Here is a 22,373-nt window from a genome sequence, read left to right as displayed (position 1 = left end):
TGTTTGCGAGTGTAAAAGAAAGCGATACAGATAGTACCACGTTAGGCAAACGTTATGCGTTTGGCAAATCAGCTGTTTTGGTGAACTCCAGTGGAATGTTAAATAAACCAGCATTTTTGGTAAAACATGAAAGTTGAACTGGAGATTACCAAGGTTTTTAAAATAAGATTTTGCATTTTTAAATCGTCAAACTAGAGAATATATCAGCTTGTAGAAAATGCTCCACATGCCTATATAATGATATATTGTGAATATGGTTTTTAGGAGGAATTTTTGTGTCAATAAACAAATCAAGCCATCTTTACTTACATGTTTAAAAAAAGTTTAGTAAGGTTCGGTTTGGGGCATTTTGGAAGCAAGCCATGCTCTTCTGTTGTCCTATCCGAACATCTTCGAAAACGGAATTATCCACATTGGACGTCATATTTCGTCAAGTACATGCAGGTAGTGGACGATTTACGTGGAAAATCACATTTTAACTGGACAGTAGACGGCCATAATTACCACGTATTAAGAACTGGGTGCTGGCCCTTCATCAAATTTCATTGCTCAAAACGAACATATGAAGATTTAAGCTTTGAAGATAAGTTATTTACCTTTTTGAAACTTGTCAATTTGGGGTTTCCCTGTCTTGTGTATGGAGTTTGCTCGTGGTTTATGATAAGTGCAACTGAACAAGTTGAAGTCGGAAATGAAAAAATCACTTTATATTTTTTGTATGGGGAAGATCATGGTGCCAAACATTGACGGATGTTTTTGTTGCATCGAACTTACTGTAGAGTCTAGGATGCAAACTGACTGTTTGTGGATGGTTGACAAGTTGTTTTATTTCACAATGTGGTGTAAGGGAGTTGTTACTTAAACACAACTGCAAGAGGCATAATGTTAATTGTTGATTATTGTTTCATGTGTTTTTTTTGCATTCAAGTGAAATTTGCCTGTGTAAAACATGTAAATAGTATTCACATACATTTTACCATCAAGCAACTTACCTTGAATTTGAAGTGTCAAGGGGATGGTCAAATCAAAAAATAAAATTTTGGAAAGTGATGAATGTAGTGATGATGATTTTGAAATTGAAAATGGTAAAAACAAAGAAAGAAACAAAAGATTTAGAGCAAAGAGGACGACAAGAAACCTAAATTCTGGCAAGGTTTGTGTGGATTTACTTATTTTTGTGTCCATGTTTCGTAAACTTCAATACTATTTGACATCCCTTACATAAAATGTGTTATGCCAAAAAGGCATCGTCAGTTTCTGTGACTGCTCAAGCAAATAGACGTTTGTTCTACTGCTATTTTTGCTGCCGGGCATACTAATTGATCAGAATTGTTCTTCTGTCACTTAAGTTTCTAAAGTGTTTATTTGAAACCGATGTTTTGTCTGCCATCCGGCGAGACTTCCTCGGGGTTGTGTCAACATTAATGCATCAAGCGCATAAACACTAAAAATGTAAGAAAAACACAAGAAAAAGGGGAATAGATAACATTGGCACCGCTTGTATCGCACGTGACCAGGTGTGTAGCGGGGCGTAACACTTACAACAAGTTGTTGTAAACCGCTGGAAGTTACATACATTGCTCCTTGTCATTCAATGGTTGTTCTTGTGAACATTATGAAGCAGTTTGTTATAATTGCTGTCTAAACTTTTCATATAAATACATGCTAAGGTACACTATCGACTCTGTGTTAGTAACGTTGGTTCAACCAGATCCATTTTTATTTTGTTTTTCATTTTGTCACAGTTTTATTTCAATGAGAATATTGTATGTACTTTATTGAAAACAGAAAAAAACAAAAATAATTGAAGAACAATCAAGTGAAGAAGATGAATTGGGCAGCGATAAATCAGAAGATCATTCAGGAAATCAAAAACCAGTAAGAAAAAAGAGGAAAAGTAAAATTGAATCGAGCGATGAAAGTAACTCCAGCACTTCTTTCAATTCTGATGAATCTGGTTTGGAAATAAATCAAGTAAAGTATTTTGTTATTGTGCCTTAAATAATTTTTTCAAAATACACTAATACTTTTCAAAAAACTCAATTTTAATGTGCTTTATCAGATCATGCGGAAAATATTTAAAAACATGTAATTCCATCACGGGTGTAATTTGCAGGGTAAGGAGTTTGATGAAGAAACGTCTGATGGTGATTCACATGAGAAAGGAAAAAAGCATAAAAGAGTAAGTAAAATTTGTAGAAAACGTTGAGCAGAAAGTAGAAAGTTCATGACAAAGTATGTCATTGTTTTGTCATAGAAACATGCAAGAAGAAAGAAAAATGTTGAATCAACACCTGGTGGAAGAAAAAAAATCCGTTCAATACTAGCTGACACGCAACTTCGTGAAGAAACAAAGGTATCATTATTTTACTTCAACAACCATGTGATTGCCAAGCAAGGACCTGCACAGTGAAGGGGTCCTGACTTATCATATAGAATAAAAACATTTGTGTGTCAGTCACCAACAACATATTATGATGTCATGTAACAGAGCCAATGCTTGGAGTTTAGTATTTGGCAGACCTTGAAAAATGAACGGGATTTTCCTCAATTTCTGTTTTAAAGGATGCAGAAAAGCAAGAAGAAGAAAGAAGACAGAGATTAAAAGAGAGGGAAGATGACAAAATAATCGATGTGGATGTAGAAGAGGGTCTTGGAGCCGCTCCAGTTAAAGTCACCAAACGTCTGGTTTTACAAAAACAACCGTTAGTCGAGGTAAAACAATGCCACAATTTTATGTGTTTGGTCACATGAATGTGGATAATCATTTCCAGGTAAACCATGAAATAACCATCCACTTAAAACCTCACCAAGTAGAAGGAATCCAGTTTATTTGGGACAATTTGATTGAAACAACATCACAAGCAAAAGATAAAGATGGTGGAGGATGCATTCTTGCCCATTGCATGGGTCTGGGAAAAACACTACAAGTAAAACATTTCTTTCAAGATATAAATTATAAAAAAAACAATATAATGTGTTTTTTACAGACAATCACTGTGATCCACACAATTCTTAACTGCAAACACCTTGGTCTAAGAACTGCCTTGATAGTTGCTCCATTGAACACTTTGCTAAACTGGATAGCTGAGTTCCTTCGATGGGTGCCTGATGACCAGCCAGTTGAGGTACAGTTTGCATTTACTTGAATATATTTTTCTACGATATATAACAAATGTTATTTTAACTAACTAAAATTGCACAAATTAATCCATTTTTCTCAAACAGTGCGATCGACAGCCTGCCAGGGGCCTTTGGTTTTTTGATCCAGTTTTGATTTACTAATCACAGTTGGCAATGCTAATCAGATGTATAGTCATAATTTTAAACCATGATTGTTAACTTTTCTGTGGTGTTAGATCTACAACCTGACAGAGTATGCGTCTCGCCAGTCACGGCGTAATGCATTGGAGGAATGGAGGAAAAGTGGAGGGGTTATGGTGATTGGGTATGATATGTTTCGACTGCTTGCTACTGGAAAAGGAATAAGACACAAAGCAACAAAATCTTGCTATGCAGCAGCATTGCTTGATCCAGGTCCGTGGTCTGTGTGTTAAATTACATTGTGGTGTGAGTTTGGTTACAAACTGCGATGATGCCGCAACACGACGACGCCAACTAACGGCAGCTTATCGTTTGCAGTGCTTTTTTTCTTCAACCACCTTGCGCTTGTTTTTTTTGTATTGCATTGTGTTTATTTACACCTGACGAAGTGAGGGAAAATCGCGAAAGCTAGTGTAGTTTTTACATAACAAAAGTCAGTCTTTTACAAAAGAGTGCCAATCAAGAGAAATTAGCTTGTACACATGTATAGACTGGTACGGCACGTTTAATAAACTGAACGTTGTGTTTAGGTCCAGATATTATTGTGTGTGACGAAGGCCACAAACTTAAAAACTGTGATGCAAACATCTCTGTGACCATGAATAAAGTGAGGACTTGCAGGAGATTGGTATTGACTGGAACGCCGCTGCAAAACAACCTTATTGAATGTGAGAATCATTTCTTTAAACATATCTGTGAATAGTTGGAAGTGCCTTCATCATTGATTTTTTGATGATTTCTGTGCAGTTGGAATAAATGCTTTGTGGTTTCTACTTGTTAAATACATTGTAGTGTTTTTAATTATGTGGGTTTGTTAAAAACATAATTTGCTGATATGTTGAAACAGGTATTTATTGTTTTTCAGATCAATGCATGGTTAATTTTGTAAAGAAAAACCTTTTAGGGACAATAAAAGAATTCCGCAACCGTTTTGTAAATCCAATCATTAACGGGCAACATTCTGACTCAACCAAACATGATGTCCGTATTATGAAAAACAGGTGTCATGTCCTTCACGAAATGCTGAATGGCTTCGTGCAGGTAAAAGCTGTTGAAGGATTTGTCATAAACAGACAGTGGTATAGAGGGTTTTCATTTTATTCAGAGAAAAGACTACACTGCTTTGGCTCAATATTTGTGTGACAAACATGAATTCATCATGAAAATTCGTTTGTCACCACTCCAAGTGAAACTTTACCAACATTATCTCGATACTTGCACTAAAAGAGGGTCAAATCCAGTGAGTAATTTACCGAAATAAACATCACAATATATTGTAAGTTTCTGTGTTAGAGCGCGTCATCATCTAAAGATGGTGGTTTATTTGCTGATTATCAAAACCTTATGAGAGTTTGGACTCATCCAAGAATACTCAGGTTGCACTCCAGAAGAAAAGAGGTTTGTTATTGTGTTGGGTTTCACTTGCTGTGAATTTGTAAACCTTATTAATATTTTTATCTTTTATGTTTTTATTTTCTGATGTTCCAATAATTTTGTCCAGATTGAAAATATGAGGAATTTTGTTGATGACTCAGAGGAAGAAGCAAGCATGACAGATGATGAAGTTTCCTCTCTCGATGATGAAAATAATAAGTAAATTATGTAGTTTACGCCAATGTTGGATTGACTAATACAAAATATTTGATTAGAGAATCTGACAATCTTGGACTGAATCATGGAGAAAGTGGGGGTAATCTCAAAGACAGTTCTGATGATGAACATCTCTCTATTGTGAAAAGGTAATGTGCAAGTTATGATTGAAATCTTTTCACAATCAGAAGATTGTAAGGTTATTTTTTCAGAAATCAGTGAAGATTATTAATATTTTTATTTATTTTGCAAATGGTCAACAACTTCTTTGTTTAAATTTCTGACCAATTAACAAATTAAAGCCAAAAATGATGAGATGATAAACAATTAAACTACTATTATGACATCATAATGGCAGTTTGGATAAAGGTGTGCATGAGTGTTTCTTTTTTTTACTTTTCATGCAACATATTGCTGTGGACAACCTTACTTTTTTTCCTTGATTCTTTGACACAAATTTAAAGTTTTTTTTTTTTTGTAAGAAAATCTCGCAGACTAAAAGGGAGCGATGAAGAAAGTTTGCCATCGAGTGGAGCAGAAAGTGAGGAGGAAAGTGAGGAAGATGAGGTAAAGGTGGAATCCAGGGTTTGGAGGAAATGTAGGAGGTACAAACTAAGGGGACAAAAAGAAACTCCAGGTAAGTTTACTCTCAAAAATTTAATACTGCAAAATATACTATAGTGGCACTGGGATTTATTTTTGATGTAATTGTGTTCCATTTGCAGTGAAGAAAACCAGGTCACGCCTCATTGGAAGTGACAGCAGTGGCAGTGATATTGGTCAGTTACTACCTTAAACATTCTTCAAATCAATTTGCATTAATGTAATATATCACAAATATTGCAATTGTGAGTTTAATCCCTTGTTTTTTTCTGCATTAAAATCTCTTCATAATTCTGTTGTTTGAACAGACACTTGACATATTAGAGGTTTTCTAAATGCTTTTTAACACCGATGGAGTCGCTAATAAAGATTAATGCAGATTGTTCACTTGCTGAGGCAAATGGTGAAAAGGAAGAATCAAAATATGACGACTCGAACACTTGGTACGATGGACTCCTAAATCAACAGACAGATGCTTACAAGAGATTTGATGTGAGCGGGAAGATTATGGTTCTGTTTGAGATACTTCGACTGGCAAGAGAATGCAACGACAAAGTGTAAGTTGATTTTTTCCAAATAAGTCGGTTGTGAAAACCACAAAAATGTTTCCAACGGTTTTTATGCTGTTTATCACACATTCCACAAACTTTCTTCCATTTATTTAATAGCTGAGAAATGACCACAGATGAAATACAATACAAACAAATGTACACAAAAAAATATTTTGCAGCACTTGCAAAGAGCAAGGGTTACAATTATGTGCACATGCCACTGCCATCAATCTGAATATTTTCCTTTCCTGTATCAGTGTCAACTTTTTCATTCCAAGCTTCTATGGGCGGCGCAATTTCCAAATTCACATTCTCGTTGGACATCTTTGTCGTTGGAGCTTTGGCTTCTTCCAATTCAACCTCAACTTTTTTTACCACCAAATCACTTAAAACATAATTTCAAAAGATTTATCAACAAAACATCAAAATCATTTAATATGTTATGACAAAATCAACTGTTTTACTGAAAAAGCAGTCATTAAATATCATGAAAAATGACATAAAAGTTTGGTTATTACTTTAAAATAACAATGTCGGGGAACATAATGTTTCCATGTTCATGTTTGTCCAAACCTATCTCCTCGACATCATTTGAGATTCTTAGAAATTCCAGATGCATCAAAGTCTTAAAAAGAATGGTGCAGAGTGTTCCTACAATATTGAACTCTGGATTAAACACGCTTAACAAATGTGGTTAAAATAAAAGTTATTGTTTGAATTTATTAAAAAATCAAAATTCCTTCCAACTATCTTGTTTGATTTATTGTTTACCTGTCCAAGTGCAAATTGCTAACAATGCAAGTGATGACCAGGCAAGCCCCTTCCATGCCATCTGATGGCCACCATATATGATGCCACCTACTGGAATTCCATGTTGATCAAGTTGACCACGAATTGCGAATATTGGGGCGGAAAGTGTTCCAATCACTCCTGAAACAAAATATATTTTGTTTTTTCACATCTTCAACCACGTCTCTTGATCAACCTCCAAAGAAATGAACGGCCACTGCATCGACTGGATCATCTACTTTGAATTTCTCCACAAGGTGTCGTGTGAACACCAAACTTATGCCAGCAGTGGCGCTAATGAGCACCGCAGCCCACGGTTGGATGTCGTTGCATCCAGAACACATTGAAACCATCCCTGCATGTAAATATTCATCTTTAATCCTTGGTGAAATGAGGAACAGTTTTTACTTAATAACGCAAGTGCCACTGCAGTGGCTTGATTAACAGTTAATACAGTGGAGTTGATATCAACGTAACCTGTCAAGGCCCCATTGATGGCCATGGGGAGAGACCAATAACCGGTTCCATTCATCCACACATTGTAAGTTCGTTCAGTGATCGTCGCGCACAAGCTTGACGTTGCTCCCGCGATGACCGTGTTCATTACAGCAAGGGAGAATTCCACTCCATCTCCACGCTCTGTAAAGTTCAATTCCACACAAATCACTTTCCGACGGTTACTGAGATGATCTTCACCTGATATCCTCTGCAAGGAGCCACCATTGAACGCGATGAACCCAACCATCAGCATGAATGCCCCCAGACTCATGGATGCCATGCTGTGACCGTCGATGGTCTTCAGAGATCCGGTTGAAGAATATCTAACAATAAAATAAGAATAAATCGTGTGATTCGATTTGTTCTCCGAATTCTTACCTTCCTTTCCGTGGTCCAAGGGTGAATGAGCCGACGAAAGCTGCCGTTCCACCGCACGCATGAATCGCTGCACTCCCAGCAAAGTCTTGAAAGTAAATTCCGGTCCCCAAGCCTGTCCTCAACCAGCCGTCCTCCGCCCAAACCCAATGAGCAACAACGGGATAGATCGTCCCTTCCATTAATCATACTTTGTTGGAATGATTTAAAGATCTGTGTTTTGCAAGCTTACCTGTTAGTATGAAACTGTAGATGACGTAAGCAGAGAACTTGGTGCGTTCGGCCATTGCCCCTGAGACTATGGTGGCTGCGGTCGCCGCGAATACATATTGAAAAAACCAAGTTGCATGGAAAGAATCTGGAGTTGATTTGAAATACGTCTTGTTGGTTGCGTGATCTGCCACCTGTAAATGTTGTTGAAATATCGGAAAAGCTGTGGAGGTTTTTGTTAAAATTCACTTTGTTACCACGTCGAGGATTCCGTTACTTGCGAAGAAATTACCGTAACCAATAAATGGATTGCTTGGATTCCCGTAAGCGAAAGCATATCCCCATGCCCAGAACGAGATAGCTCCTATACCAAGATCCAGCAAATTCTTCATTAAAATATTGACTGTGTTTTTGCTACGTACAGAGCCAGCTTCTACGAAGGCGAAACCGCACTGCATACTGAAGATAAAAGCTCCTGCAACAATATTTTAGTTTTAAACTTTTTCTTCAGCTTTCCTCATACGAAATAAAACAGTTTTGTGTGCAACGAAACTTCTACTTCATAACGTATGGCGAATTAATGCTAATGTTTGAAGCGAAACAAAATGTTACCGTTCAGAATAAGAAACATAATGTCCTGGTTCTGCTTCATCACTTCCAATTGTTCAGCGACATTATGAAGCTCTGTGGTTTCCATAGTTTACATCACTTTCAACATTGGCGTTAACTACCGCGAGCTTCCCTGTAAACCCACCTATATACCCTGGACAATATGCAGCCACGGTGCCCGGTTTCACGTTAATAGTTTCGAGCCATATGCTGCTCTCGTAATTATATCCAAACTCCTCGTATTAAATTTACTGCAAATTTAAGCAAACAGATTCTCTTGTCCATAATCCCCAGCTGTTCAGTTAAAAATAGCTTCTGCCTACGGTGGGATTCGAACCCTCGATGTTCTTTACAGGTTGGTTTTCAGCCAGAGTCTCCTCTCTCTCGACCTCATAGAGGAAATGTTGGCACTCTCAACCAGCATCGCCGTTGCCATGGAAACCGACGATCTTGAAGTACCGGACGGTGGAGGGGATCTCCCACAGGGGTTTCACCAGATGTGGTATAAGAACGTCGATTACTTTAGAATGGATGGCTCGTCCTTGGGGAAGTCCCGCCAACGTTGGATAAACGAGTTCAATGACGTCAGCGATGAGAGGTGATCTTTTAACATAAACAAGAAGTAAATATTCACAACAAACAAAATAGGCAATGCAATAGTCGATACCACAAGCAGTTTACACTGAAAATGGTTGTAGTGCAACAATCGAAACGTCTGTGGCCTAAAATTCCCGACTATTGCGTTGAATATTTTGTTTGTATTGAATATTTAATAACTCTTCAGTTATGTTCCTACATAAGTAAATGCTCCCTGCAACATACCACAAGCTGACGAGCTTAATGTTTTTCTCTAAAACATGTTCTGTTCTCAGATCTCGACTTTTTCTGATATCAACTCGGGCGGGGTCACTTGGGGTCAACTTGGTGGCAGCGAACCGTGTCGTAATATTCGATGTTTCGTGGAATCCGAGTCACGATATTCAATCGATATTTCGTGTTTATCGTTTCGGACAGACGAAGACTTGCTTTATTTATCGTCTCATATCGGAGGTTAGCTGTGGTAACTTATGGTAGGTTGTGGTAACTTGTGGCGGCCTGTATGCAGGGAACCATGGAAGAGAAAATTTATGACCGCCAAGTCACCAAACAATCCTTAGCATTCCGGGTCGTAGATGAACAGCAAATTAATCGTCATTTCACCGCACACGATCTCTATGAATTGTACAAATTCTCTCCCACACCTTTACCGGAAACACTCCCTGTCCATGCATTACCCAAGGTATAACTTCACCAAATTTGTTTTCTTGGAGTTTGAAGATTACGGAATAATGCACCTGTCGTTTGTTACGCAACACACGTCACTGGTGACGTAATTGTGAAGCAGATTGTGTTAATCGTATTGCCCTTCTCGTCTTCTCATAAAATATTAAATCTAAATCATGTTATGGCGGGAAATAATTGGTTGAGTCGCGTTTATAATTCTGTCAAAAAACATGGTGATGAAAACGAGTGATGGAAATGAGTGTTCCGACCCCGTTAAGACTTGGACACATCAGCTATCGGAAATATCGTCCTTAACAATTTCCTTAGTTTTGTTTTTGTGATCACCCAAATAAATGTTATCTTGTTAAGCTCGGACAAATAGCGTGCAACTATGAAACGTACAACATGTGGGTAATGACGTGTTTGGGTGATGACGTGTCTTGGGTAATGACGTGTTTGGGTGATGACGTGTCTTGGGTATTAGTAATACCAGACAAGGTTAAGAATGTCTGTTTTAAGTTAACCGGGAAGTTGTTGGGGGTGAATACGGCGGCTGGTGGACGTGGATGTTTAAGCCAGCGCTAATAGAGATATTTGTCAGGACAAGTTACTTGCTGAAGTCCTTGTTGGCAAGGCAACGAGGGATTTGATCGTTTCTTATCATAAACACGACTCCCTCCTCGACCACCAGGAAACTGAGGAACTCACAGAGGAAGAACGGAAATCAGCTTGGGAGGAATATGAAAATGAAAAGAAGGTAAAGCTTACCTGTGGATTTATAGAAGTTATACTTAGTCAGTTCTTACCAGGGAATCCGTGTAAGCAATAACACCACCCCACAACCAAACCTGCTAGCCCAGATGATGGGACAGTCCCTAAAGGGAGTTTCCCCATTCAACTTTATTCAAACACAAAACTTACAACTTTTAACGGTGGGCGGTTTCCAACGGCAACAAGTTCTCAGGAAGCTTTTAATTTTAAAACAACAACGGATGGAGACTGGGGGAATCACCGTTGATGACGTCACCAACGTCCTTCTACCTTGTGTTGACGTTTTATCTCCGGACAAGCAGAAAACTGCCAAGTCATGTTTGTCTTTTATGATAAAGGTAAATAATTTTTGCGTCTGTTCGTTGAAACTCATAGAAGGAAAACTATTTAAGAAACTTTTACAATCAGGCTTCCACAGCGATGGAAGATTGTAGGAAGAAGATGGATTCTAACAAACTTGTTGATATTCGACAAATGGTTCAAGCCCTGGTAAGTTTACATCCAACGTTTAACATTGTTCAAACTAAACGGTATCCATGCAGAAACCACTTCCTATGTATCAACATATGAGCGAGGAATGCATCCGAATGTTATCCATAGAAGTTCAGGTCAGACAACAACAAGCAAGATTAGCGGCAGAGAAGGAATACAAAGGGAACCTCGCACAAATGAGATGGTTTGAAGAAAAGGTGACATTATTATAATGGGGAAAGTACCCATTTCAATGTATGATTTCTATATTATCCATAGAAACAGTCAACGTGTAACCATAGAAACAGTCAACATGGAGAACTGGTTTCATTTGTTTGGTTTGAGCAAAAAAATACAAACCATTTTGAGTAAATTTTTCCGGTTCTTTTACTTCTGTGAAATTCACATTTTCAACAGATGGACGAACTGCGGGGTTGATTATACATTGTCTGCCTCACACGTGGGACTACTATTGCGTAACAATGGTTTGCTTAAATCGCAAACTTCCTTTTATTTTGCTTTGCATTCCTAAGAAGTTTCATGTCAACACATTCTAAACATTCAGTCTCTAAACTTTCAGAGTTGTAAAATGGAGTAAAACGTAATCTTATGCGGAAAAAACTCGGTTAAATTCATCCCAGGGTCTTTGTTACGAACCATCAGGGATATTTAATCCTGTCTTGAAAGTTCAACGAGTTTATTTTTACAGTTCATGAAATTATTTCTTGATGTTCCAAATTCATCAACTAACCAAAATTCAACCGCCAACAACAAACCGGTAATTTCTAACCCTGTTTGTAAACGTCACAATGTGTTATGACGTATTTGTTTAGGAGGAAATATCTTTGTTTAACGCTTCAACTTTCGCACGCAACGTTTTCGCTCAAATGGTCTCGTCACAAGGTGGCGCAAGAAATTTAATCGGAGGTTAGTTGTTATGATTTGTATTGGTGAGAATCTGATTATTTTTGACATGTTTCCACTTCAAGAAGATTAGATGACATTTGCAAAGTTCAACCGGGTTCAAATCAGTTTCGGAATAAAACTAATTATGTGTTGGGGGAATACCCGGCGTTGGAGACGTTTAAACACAAATACTCAAATATTTAATTCGCGAGTATTTTTATCTCAGATTGAAAACACTCTTTGCCTCTAACAGAATCCAGCAAAGTCCCCAACAAAAATACGCAAAGTGTTTCTAAGATGAATACGGATGTTACGTCATCGGTTCCGATGACACAATCACTTCCGGCTCACAAGACGCATGCGACAAGTTCCGGCATGTTTAAATTCGGAATTCCGGAATCACAACCTACAAAAATAAAAAGTTCACCGATGGATGGCGCTAAATTGGCACGTGACTGTTCAACACACGGTGACGTTAAAGAAAGTGACGAACTACCGGTGGTCACGGTTGAGCGACTCCAGGTTGATTCCAAGCGATTGTTAAACACTCGAACAAAGGAAAACAAAGGAAACGTTCCACAAATGAACAAGGCTTCAACTTCAAACAATAAAAAGAGAAAAACCTCAATTCTCGTCGTTTCCAGCGATTCTCAATCAAGCGATGACGACGATTGGGAAACGCGATACGTCATGAACTCTAAATCCCGTCGACGAACTGCTCTATGACGTCACATTCTTGATTGTTCCAGTCGTTTGTTTTTATTCTATTGTTTAGCAAAATCAGTTTGCATTTGAAGCAGGAATATATGACGATTATGCGGGATTTCTGTTTCAATCTTTTTTTGAAGAAATATTTGAAATATTCAGACTCGTTTTATATTCTGCCTTCATTTCCAGACGTAATTAATCGTAAGTGGATACAAGTATTTGGGAGTCTGTCCGAAATATATGGAGGGTTGTTTAGGTTCACTGTCCCAAAGCAAACCTTGGTCTTGTTTGAACAAACTGCTTGCGCCCGCTGCAGTCCAGGGGTTGTGGAACTGGAAGTGTCGTAAGTGTTCATGACAGAGATCGAGTTTACCCGGTTTCACTGCGTTTGACGAGGGACCACGAACACAATTGTTTAAGTTGAAGATGAGAGTTCGTAGAGTTTGGGTTTCACTGATAATCTGGTGTTCCCAAAAGGTGTGGATCTATTCTAACTCATTATGACGAAACAAACGAAAAATAAGCGTTTGCGTTCAGAGATTTTATTCTGAACACATTTATTACGTCACGGAACCAAATAAAAGATATTTGAAAACAGCAATATATAATTTCATGTATTAAAATAGTGTACGTATGATGCCAAAATCAATCGTAAAGTTGCTTGCTTGTGAAACCCATCGTTTCCATCCCCCCACAACGGAATGTTGTTGGGATGACGTCAGTTATTCTACCTAACACATTTTTCTTCTCATATTTGCGTTTCCTCGTCAAGCATCGGGACTTGAATCTCTCTCGAGGGAATCGAGTCGCTTCTGTTATTATTGCTGAGAGAACTAAAAATAAGAGTGATTGAAAGTTAAGGAAATTTAAAGAAAACTTTTACAAGAATAACTCCCAAGGTTGTTTACATTGATTTAAGCCTTGAGCTTCTTCTTTGGCTTCCGTAGAAGACTTTCGCTTCCTTCATGGTTGAGAGCATCGCGACCGTCTTAGTCTCTGGACACCAATATGCGGAAACTGCGGAAGCTATCGAAAGAATCCCCAGACTAACCTGTGAATATACGCGAAACAAATTTGAAACTGAGAAAAATTTAGGTAAATTTTATTCCAGTTTCTCAACTAAACGTTTAATTTCATGCACGTAGAGAGAAATGTGTCAAAACTGAAGTTGGCGCTAAGTTATATATTTACGCTGGTACCAGAGGGATTCACACCAGATGCGGTTAGCGTCTGATGGCGACGTGGTTTTCGAGAGGCGATTCCGTGATCGCGGAGTTAAACCTGATTTTACTTTTTCGTCAGCCGCGATGATCCAAAGCATGTTTTCGTTGGTTATATGACTTGTGATGATTAATTTTAGGTGGTTTAAAGTAATTCTATTTGTATATTGAGTGTTTGGTGATAAGACATCAGAAATTAAATAATGGATTTGCGGAAATTAATTTTTCGGACTTTGCAAAACGTAGATCAGTTTCACTAACATGGTCATTTGTTGTCCCAACTGTAAAAGCGAACCAAGTAACATATAAGTCGTCAACAAACGCTCCGTACATGAATATTATATAGATTATTAAGTTAATTGTTAAAAAATAAAACTAAATGAAGTTTCCCATCAACGTTTTTACGACATAAAGACCTCAATGTCTTTTAGATATTGAAATGATTTTCTGCCATCCGCACTGCAGGTGTGAATCCCCATTACCACTTCAAAAGCGCGGGAAAAATCGGCGACCGCAACCGTCAACCGCGTCTGGTGTGCAGAGCCCTTAGAATTACGCTGGTACCGGTATAATCCACTCCTTTGCAAACTTTATCTGTATGAGGAATGGAGCGATGATGCTTGCAAAACGACCTCCAGTCGACGTTACTCCAAGTGCAGTGTTTCTTTACAACAAGAGTGTCTGAAGTGACATTATGTATGTTTTGTTGAACTTATTAAATACCTGACAGTGGTCGGGAACATTTCTGAAGTGTAGAGAAACATCAAGTTGAACGAAGCGCTCACTGTAAACTTCGCCACTAGAAGGAGGGCTACACTTGCCAACTCTGTATGCAAATCAGGTAAACAAATCAGTTGGTTTTGGATCGCGGTTGAACCGAGTTTGGCGCAGGGACGTTCATAACTTAAATAAATGCTGTATTTAGGTGGGCGATAGTTAGAAAATAGATTACGAGTGATATTCATCCGCGCAGCGCTTCTCAAGCAGGGGGACGGGGCAAGTCGTAACGACTACAAATACATACGTTAGCCGCATTAACATATGTCGGTCATGAACCAAAAAAACGATGAAGAAGCACTGGCTGTGCAACCAGCGCAGTATCGTTTAATACGTTAAAAATTGTCTGTAAGTAAAATCGATCCTGAGCACGAACCGCGGTTAAACCAACCTTGGGTTCCTGATTTCAAAGCTTCGGCGATTAAAACGAAAAATCCAGCCAACAAGAGACAGAGGATGATCGTCGTTCTCCTCCCGAACTTGTTGATCACAGGAACCACCAACAAACACGCGATGCTTTCCGCCAAACCACTGAAGCAGTTGTTCAGAAACGGATTTCCCGACCAATTACCGGCGTTAAAAGCAAGATAGAAGAAAACCAAACTGCAGACAAAATATTATTGAAGACTTTCTGAGCTGAGCGGTTTGAATCGATTCGATTTCCCGCAGACGCCAAAAGAAAACACAGAAGAAGTTTGTGGCAAACTCATGGAATCGGTTGTCAATGTTTTCAACACGTTGAAACTTTGTGTTTGCTTCATGGCGGTGCGATGGACGCCATTTAAGGTTACCCGCCGTAAGAAGGGAGCATACCAAACCGGATTGTGGCTGCGATAACCAACCTTTACTTCTTATCTATATTTGGTTAATTTCTCAGCAGATTATTGATGTCCCGCGCGAGCGAAACACTATCACAGTAAAAATCTTGAAATCTTGAAAACGATAAATTTGCACAGGATTTTAGATTGTTATAATGACGTAGACCTACGTAATACCTGTTAATGAACCAGAGCTCGACCATCCTCGCTAGTAGCAGTGAAAGATTGAAACCTCTGCACAACAGGGTTGGGGATGACCTTTGTGCTTTTATCTAAGAAAGGTAAGTTTTAAATATCTTATTTAGGGGGTAGATACCCCTTGAACTTCATGCGTTTTCCACATTTGTTGAAACCCTGGGGATATTACGTCACCACGACCAAGACCCCTACAAATTAGCTACGGTCATTCACATTTTTGAAAAAACTAATGCGTTACGTTATGAACTCTTTTTAAATTAACTACTTAAAATTGCTGGATTCGGAATATTCATCATTCCAGAGGGCTAGTAAGGCGAATCCCCGATATAAGTTATGCAAACCCTAACCACATTCCGATCTTCAAATAAAAATTAATAAAAAACGCTCTTTACCACTGCTGGTTGCTTGTTGTTGTTGTTGTTGTTGTTGTTTGAACTTAAAGCTTTCTCCCAAATTTCTTCGTTCAAAACCCTTCCATTTCGTTTTGCGATCAAACGGCAAACTTTTTTCGCTTGCTCAAGTTTTCCTTTCGAAAATAAATACCTGTGTGATGAAAAGATACAGATTTCAAATCAAATACAGGTTTGGAGGTTTGTAGGTGAGCTGACTTTTATCCTGGGGCACTAAACCATACCGCTTCCCGAATAAACCAGGATATTATTAAGTTTAAGTTTTTTTTTGTGGGATTTCTGGTGCCAAACAACAATATCCATAGAAATATTACACACCTTGGTGATTCAGGCATGAAAGGCGCGAAAAACAGAAATGGAATAAAAATAAGACCCAGCATGAGTTGTAAACTCCTCCAGTGTCTGAACGTGAAAGCAAGAACCGATAAAAACATGTAACCAAGCCCGGAGAAAACCCCGACTTGCAAACCAACCCACGGTCTCCAGCGCTTGCCGATGATTTCAACACCTAAAATTGTATCAACATTAAATATGTTGAAAACTTCTATACGTGAGATCTCAATATTTCATGGGTTTCTTACTGTAAACACTCATTGATATTTGTATGGTAACCGCTACAGCCCCAATGAAGAATCTCAAACCAACAAATACGAAAAAGTTCGGACTGTAAGAGCAGCCAACAGCAGCTGCGATGCTGATAATTGTCCCCGACGTCATTGTTGGCAACCTCCCGTACCTGGATTGTAAAAATTTACTTAACACAAATAATGTCAATGATGACGTAATCTAACCTGTCTGCTATGCTTCCTCCAAATAATGAACCAACCAACATCCCCAAACAGAATAGTGATGTTGACAGTGACGTCAGACTGCTTTTATCACAAACTAAATCCCACTTTGAATAGAACAAACATGTAATTTGACAAGGACAAAAGAAACGAATTTTACCTCAGTAGAAATAGTTTCTTCGAAAATATTTTTCTCATAAAAATATCCGTTCGCGCACTCAGTTATTATTTGTGACGTCACATTGTTGTTTGTGACGTTAGATGGACATGGGGTTCTACGCCCACAATCCCCCATTGTTGTGTTACTGACGAATTGTTTGCATGAACTCAACGTCTGCAAACAACACGTTGACAAAAATGTTTGTGAGCATTTGCATACTTAACCTTTCTACCTTGCCTATGACGTCATAAGGTATCATTGTCATGATGTCGTCATGAGACGGTTTGATATCGCTTTTTTCATCTATCGATGGCAGAAAACATCTATTCGCTTCTTTGTATGCTGTATTCAAACAAATCGGTAAATGCTCATAATCAGTCCAAAAACTATCCACTTACCTAAGAATACAACCCCAGATATATTGCAGCCAATCGGTATCATAGACCACAAGGCGGCAGCGACTAGGAATGCTTGATAACGACCAAATCCACCGATTTCGTTTAAAATTATGTCAAAATCCATCGTTTTAACGAAAATATTAAATTATAACTTATATGTTTTGATAAATGTTACCTGAAGAAGCAGCAAGATTTAAATGTCACCAGTTTTGCTGGCTCCGCATTTCAGACAAACCGGCTGATGTAACTAAACAGCAGTTTCTCACCTGATTCGATATGGGTGCACTGCGTTACTACCACAACAGTGCGATCATCTTCGGCGTAACACCAGCTTATATCAAACCCCAACACAGCCGGTAAACATTGTGACACACTAAATGTCATTTAGAGATGCGACGAGCCATTGTTCGCGGAATCTGTTGTTCAATAGACCGAGATACGCGAAACTAACGAAATAGACCGAGATACCTTTACCTTTTTTTACGTCGAAACAAACCCTGCTTTTCATGTTTATCTGATATCGGATGTTTTCGGTTCCTGGCAAAAATAATTTGCTTAAAAATAATGATACTGATTACGAAAAGACGCAATAAAGACAAAAAACACAATTAAATGAAAAATCACGCACAGTGCGGCTGTTTAGATTTTTGGCACCGACAAATTTGTGCATTGAACTTTTCGCTCACGGTTTGATTTTCAAAATATATTTTTATCCCTGACATTTTGCTGAACTTTCGTTTTGAGTGAAAAGAGTTTTTTTAAAGCGTTTATTTCATATTTCACCATTTTTCCAGTTAAAAAATCTGGGTGCAAACAAATTAATATTGAAGAAGTTAGTTTGTCTGGAATTTATGACAACATGAATCTATGCTTAGAGTTTTTGCAGCTAATGGTCTGCTGTCTGCCAACTCGTTACCACTTTACATTTCCGCCAAGCCAACATGGACATGCAAACCACGCTCTGTGAAAGAAATTATTTTTTTGTGCCATAATAACTATTATATTTACACACGATTGCCGGCGTGATTACGAAACAAAGACGACGTTCGAATTCCCGACTATCCAATGGTTTCCAAATGAACGCAGAAATACGTCGATAGTTACGTCACAAACGCAACAACGGCTTTTCAAGTCAGTTGTTTAGTTGAATCCAGCAACCATATTTATTTATGTGGAGACTTAACTTCGCATAATTAGTGAAAGTTAATAGACGTAAGGACCAGAGTGATTATTGGATCGATCCTGACTGTCATGCGGTTGCACTTATGCTTTTACGTTTTCTGATATTTTATTTCGACTCTGAAGGGTTCTTCGTTTGCCACAAATTTAGAAACATTGGTTTAACCATGGCAACGTATGCAAGTAGAAACAACATTTTCATAAAAGTTTTGAAAAGATGTGTGTTATGTACAGTATTTGCAAGCGCTTCACGGTTAAACATTGCAAAACGACCTCCTGCCAAACTAATTAATTTATTATCGCTTGAAAGTCGAACTTTGCTCCGCAAGCCATAAGTTTTGAAGGCGGCGTTTTGACTTTGTTTAGATTGTAGCCATAAATACCTTCACGGAACTGTAGTAAAACTTCTTTAAAGGTTTGCCGGAGACCTGCTGTATAACTAGACATCCCTTGCAAAGTAAAACCTTGCTGGATCGCTTTTATAATGCTAGTTTGGGAGAACGCATCGAATAATCAACAGTTTAAAGACGGCATGACCAATTCGTGCTTTTTACGTGAATTTATGCGAATATATGTTGTATTTTTGAACCGGTTTTTATAGAGACATTGAGTTATCGCCCTTCCTAACCCTAACACGAAGTTTCAACCTTCAGGCAAATGTATTGAAACCAATAAAACCCGACCAACTCGTCACTGACCAAACAACACCACATTATCACACACGTGCACAACCAGGTAACCTACGGACTTGCTTAAGCGCAATCTTGTCTAATTTTCTTTCTTTGCTATACGCGGTTGACCCAGAGGCCGGCGAGTCTGTGCTTTGCGCGAAGCAACCGGCTGAACTCAACTCTGAAATAGCAAACATTGCTTCGGTCTGGAGCTCGCCTTTTTCGTCAGCTGACGTCCTACGTCATAATCCCGAAGTTCTTTATTGCAGAGAGTTGAAGCGGCGCTCGTGACCAACAATGGGATTTAGAATGATGTTTCTTTCAATCCAACATGAAACACTTTGCGGAACCACTCACAAGCTACGTGCGAACCTGACCACTTATAACCACTCACAATTCAACACTGCTTCGTGGTTACCGCAAATATAAGCTCATCACAACTGATACTTTTTTCTGCGTATTGTTTTGACTCTGAACAACCGGCAAATTATTTCCGGTCCAACACAAGCTGTAACAAATAGTTGATGTTGCGCCGCTGTAAGTTAATCATCAAATTGAACCCAATGATGAACAGACGCCGTCCACAAATAACCGCATGCTGTTATACCCCAAGGGATCAAACATTGTATCCTAACTTTCCACTTAATAACTTTATTACGTTTGCATGTTTACTATATTCCTCTGTCCTTATGTAATGAAGTGCACACAATGGCTTAAATTACTAGCAACGTAACTTCCTGTTTGCAGTGTAGGCGGTTATAGCAGAGAGATTACCGCATGCTTTAGTTTCAAATCGCACTGTAGACAAAGTTTCTTACTTTTAGGCAAACAAATAAACAAGATGATTCCAAACTGATGTAAGACAAGGCAAGTTACGAATAAAGACAAGCTTTGTGAAATTCCCTTCTTTACCAACGGGATTCGTTTGTCCGCCACCCAAAGCAACATCTACGCCGGACCAACCAACTGAGATAACAACGGCACCTTTAGTTAATGACTTACATGAAGATGACTGACCTTATGTGAAAAAGACTTTTCTGTAAAACATAACAATCAATAAAGCACTACAACACTTTACAACCACGTGTCAGATTCTGGCTCCAATTAAGCCCCATGGGATCCAATTTCGCAATTTCAAAGAAATATTGACCAAATTACTGCAAAACAATGGAAATTGCGATTCTGGAACTCTTTGTTTGTTTGTTTGTTTGTTTGTTTGTTTGTTTGTTTGTTTGTTTGTTTGTTTGTTTGTTTGTTTGTTTGTTTGTTTGTTTGTTCTTTCATCTAGAAAAGAAAATTTCTTGGTATTGCCACGCATTGTATTAAATAGTTTCAAGCAACAAAATTATCGAAAAATATTAATCACAAGAGGTCAGAACTGAGTTAAGCTCCTGAAACTCGGTCGGCAGCAACATCGGTAGTGGGTTGAGCGTCTGAATATTTTGTATTACAATATTAATACGCTTAGCCATGCAGTAGTGTGGAAGTCTTTTACACCTAGGTATGGTTCAAACACAGTTGATTGTTCTTGTACGGTTTAAATAAATATACTCGAAATTGGTGAAAATCAAATAAATAACAGAATGTCAGAGAAGAACAACTGGGATAAAATAAACTGCTTGAATTCGTAAAGTTTGAATTCTTTACAATCGGCCGAACGATTTGTCTTGTTGACAAAAGAGTGCGTAGGTTTCGTCCATTCAACATTTTGTTGGTTTTAACACAATGGGTTTGATCGAGCCCGGTTTAGTCAGATGCAAAGTTGGCACCAATCAGCGACGTTGTTGCCATCAACAAATAACGACAAGTTCGACATAAACGAAGGTTTACGTGTCCAGGTTGTGACACCGAGTCAGCAACCTGATATCATCGATCGAAGCATTACCACCAGAGGCATTCCTCGTATGCGGTGAAGCATGACGACGCGTGCTCTGAGTGTTGTGTGTGATTCACTGTTGCACAGAATAAGAAGGTGGGGTGGTTTGTGTGGAAAAATTTACCTCAAGGCAGTTGACTGAACTGACTCTGTTGAAATTTATGACAATTCTTTAATGATCAGTTTGTATGAAAGTTTAAACAGAATTCATGTTTAAGATTCTGGGTTGTTCAACAAAACCTGTCTTTTGAGGCTAATGTAGAAACCAGAGTCCAGTGGTCCTAACTTGACTGTTTACTGTATTGACAACTACCGTGGCCAGACATTTGTCTAAATACGAACTTTCTGTCATGTAAGAACTCCAGACAGCATAAAGTTCAGTTGTGTAACCTGTAGATTCAATGTTCCTGATCAATTGCAGACAAGAAAATTTAGTCCAGAGTTTAAACGCAAAAACTTTACGACGCCTGTGGAATGTTGGAAGCTCTAAGCTTTACGGCCGTGCGTCGACATTTTCCGATGGACCTTTGTTCGTTTGACATTCCGATTATGGTCAACTATTTCTGACCGGTTGTTGCGCTGCAAGGGTAGATTAACATTAGTTTGCTTTGTAAATAAAGGCTTTGTAGTCAGTTGTCGTTTGTGGTCACTGTAGCGTGACGATTATGTTGAAATTGGGCGCAGAGTTTAATCACGTGACTATTTTAGCCCCAACAAGTTCTGGTTTCGTCCTCCAACAAAAGCACGCTGAAGTGGAAACTGCGTTCCAACCAAGCTACTCCTGGGGCGAGTCGGTTTCAAACTAATTGTTGATTTAACACCGCGTTCTTATCGGTCGCTGTATTTCCTTTGGCATTCTGCTAAAATAAGTTGCTTCAGGAAAATGCATATTTTGTGGTGACGACACAATTGTAAGTCTGATCAGCTAGAATTAAATCGGCCTCAAATCTTGAAAAGTCCTAAAAGTTTTTGGACGACGCGCCTGAACCACTATTTTTCTCATAATGTGCGAGTTTGCATTCATGCTGATACGTTTGCTTTGTTACGTTACAGTTTTCTGACCGCTTAAAACAATTCACTGTTTTGTGTTAATTTAAATCTTAATTCTTTTGTTGCTAAAAATGACTTAGTTTTGTTGCTGAGAAGAAAGTCTGTTGTTGTGAGAAGCAGATTGTTAACTGTGTCTTGGTTTGTTTCAGATCCAACATTA

At 38.5% G+C, this 22,373-nt stretch overlaps 3 protein-coding genes across 3 annotated transcripts; 1 reads left to right on the top strand and 2 right to left on the bottom strand.

Moving 5' to 3' along the window:
- The first annotated feature begins 376 nt into the window (after positions 1-376).
- LOC145912362 (transcriptional regulator ATRX-like) lies at positions 377-12,947 on the top strand. The gene is made up of 28 exons (XM_082999811.1): positions 377-444; positions 728-1,153; positions 1,789-1,974; positions 2,117-2,182; positions 2,258-2,356; positions 2,566-2,715; positions 2,775-2,930; positions 2,991-3,128; positions 3,360-3,537; positions 3,855-3,992; positions 4,190-4,365; positions 4,430-4,564; positions 4,618-4,722; positions 4,826-4,917; positions 4,974-5,063; positions 5,397-5,551; positions 5,640-5,693; positions 5,897-6,074; positions 8,905-9,147; positions 9,422-9,599; positions 9,655-9,828; positions 10,414-10,569; positions 10,622-10,921; positions 10,992-11,072; positions 11,126-11,272; positions 11,764-11,832; positions 11,888-11,981; positions 12,214-12,947. Exons 2-28 carry the CDS (start codon positions 1,016-1,018, stop codon positions 12,684-12,686), a joined length of 4,149 nt encoding a protein of 1,382 aa, XP_082855937.1. The 5' UTR covers positions 377-444; positions 728-1,015; the 3' UTR covers positions 12,687-12,947.
- LOC145912443 (putative ammonium transporter 1) lies at positions 6,273-8,637 on the bottom strand. Its single transcript, XM_082999903.1, has 10 exons — positions 8,553-8,637; positions 8,198-8,415; positions 7,963-8,134; positions 7,734-7,905; positions 7,554-7,678; positions 7,335-7,496; positions 7,054-7,212; positions 6,840-6,998; positions 6,587-6,719; positions 6,273-6,453 (listed from the first exon to the last, which is right to left on the bottom strand). The coding sequence occupies exons 1-10, from the start codon at positions 8,635-8,637 to the stop codon at positions 6,273-6,275; spliced, it is 1,566 nt and encodes a 521-aa protein (XP_082856029.1).
- A 258-nt stretch (positions 12,948-13,205) lies between the features above and the next one.
- Positions 13,206-17,606, bottom strand: LOC145912368 (organic cation transporter-like protein). The gene is made up of 13 exons (XM_082999818.1): positions 17,438-17,606; positions 17,272-17,381; positions 17,040-17,213; positions 16,883-16,986; positions 16,673-16,827; positions 16,410-16,599; positions 16,074-16,224; positions 15,661-15,755; positions 15,057-15,268; positions 14,612-14,714; positions 14,453-14,552; positions 13,577-13,719; positions 13,206-13,501 (listed from the first exon to the last, which is right to left on the bottom strand). The coding sequence occupies exons 1-13, from the start codon at positions 17,559-17,561 to the stop codon at positions 13,417-13,419; spliced, it is 1,746 nt and encodes a 581-aa protein (XP_082855944.1). The 5' UTR covers positions 17,562-17,606; the 3' UTR covers positions 13,206-13,416.
- Between the last annotated feature and the right edge of the window lie 4,767 nt (positions 17,607-22,373).

The sequence above is a fragment of the Ascidia mentula genome, chromosome 8, assembly GCF_947561715.1.
Source record: "Ascidia mentula chromosome 8, kaAscMent1.1, whole genome shotgun sequence".
Lineage (NCBI taxonomy): Eukaryota > Metazoa > Chordata > Ascidiacea > Phlebobranchia > Ascidiidae > Ascidia > Ascidia mentula.
This window is presented reverse-complemented; position numbering and strand designations above follow the sequence as displayed.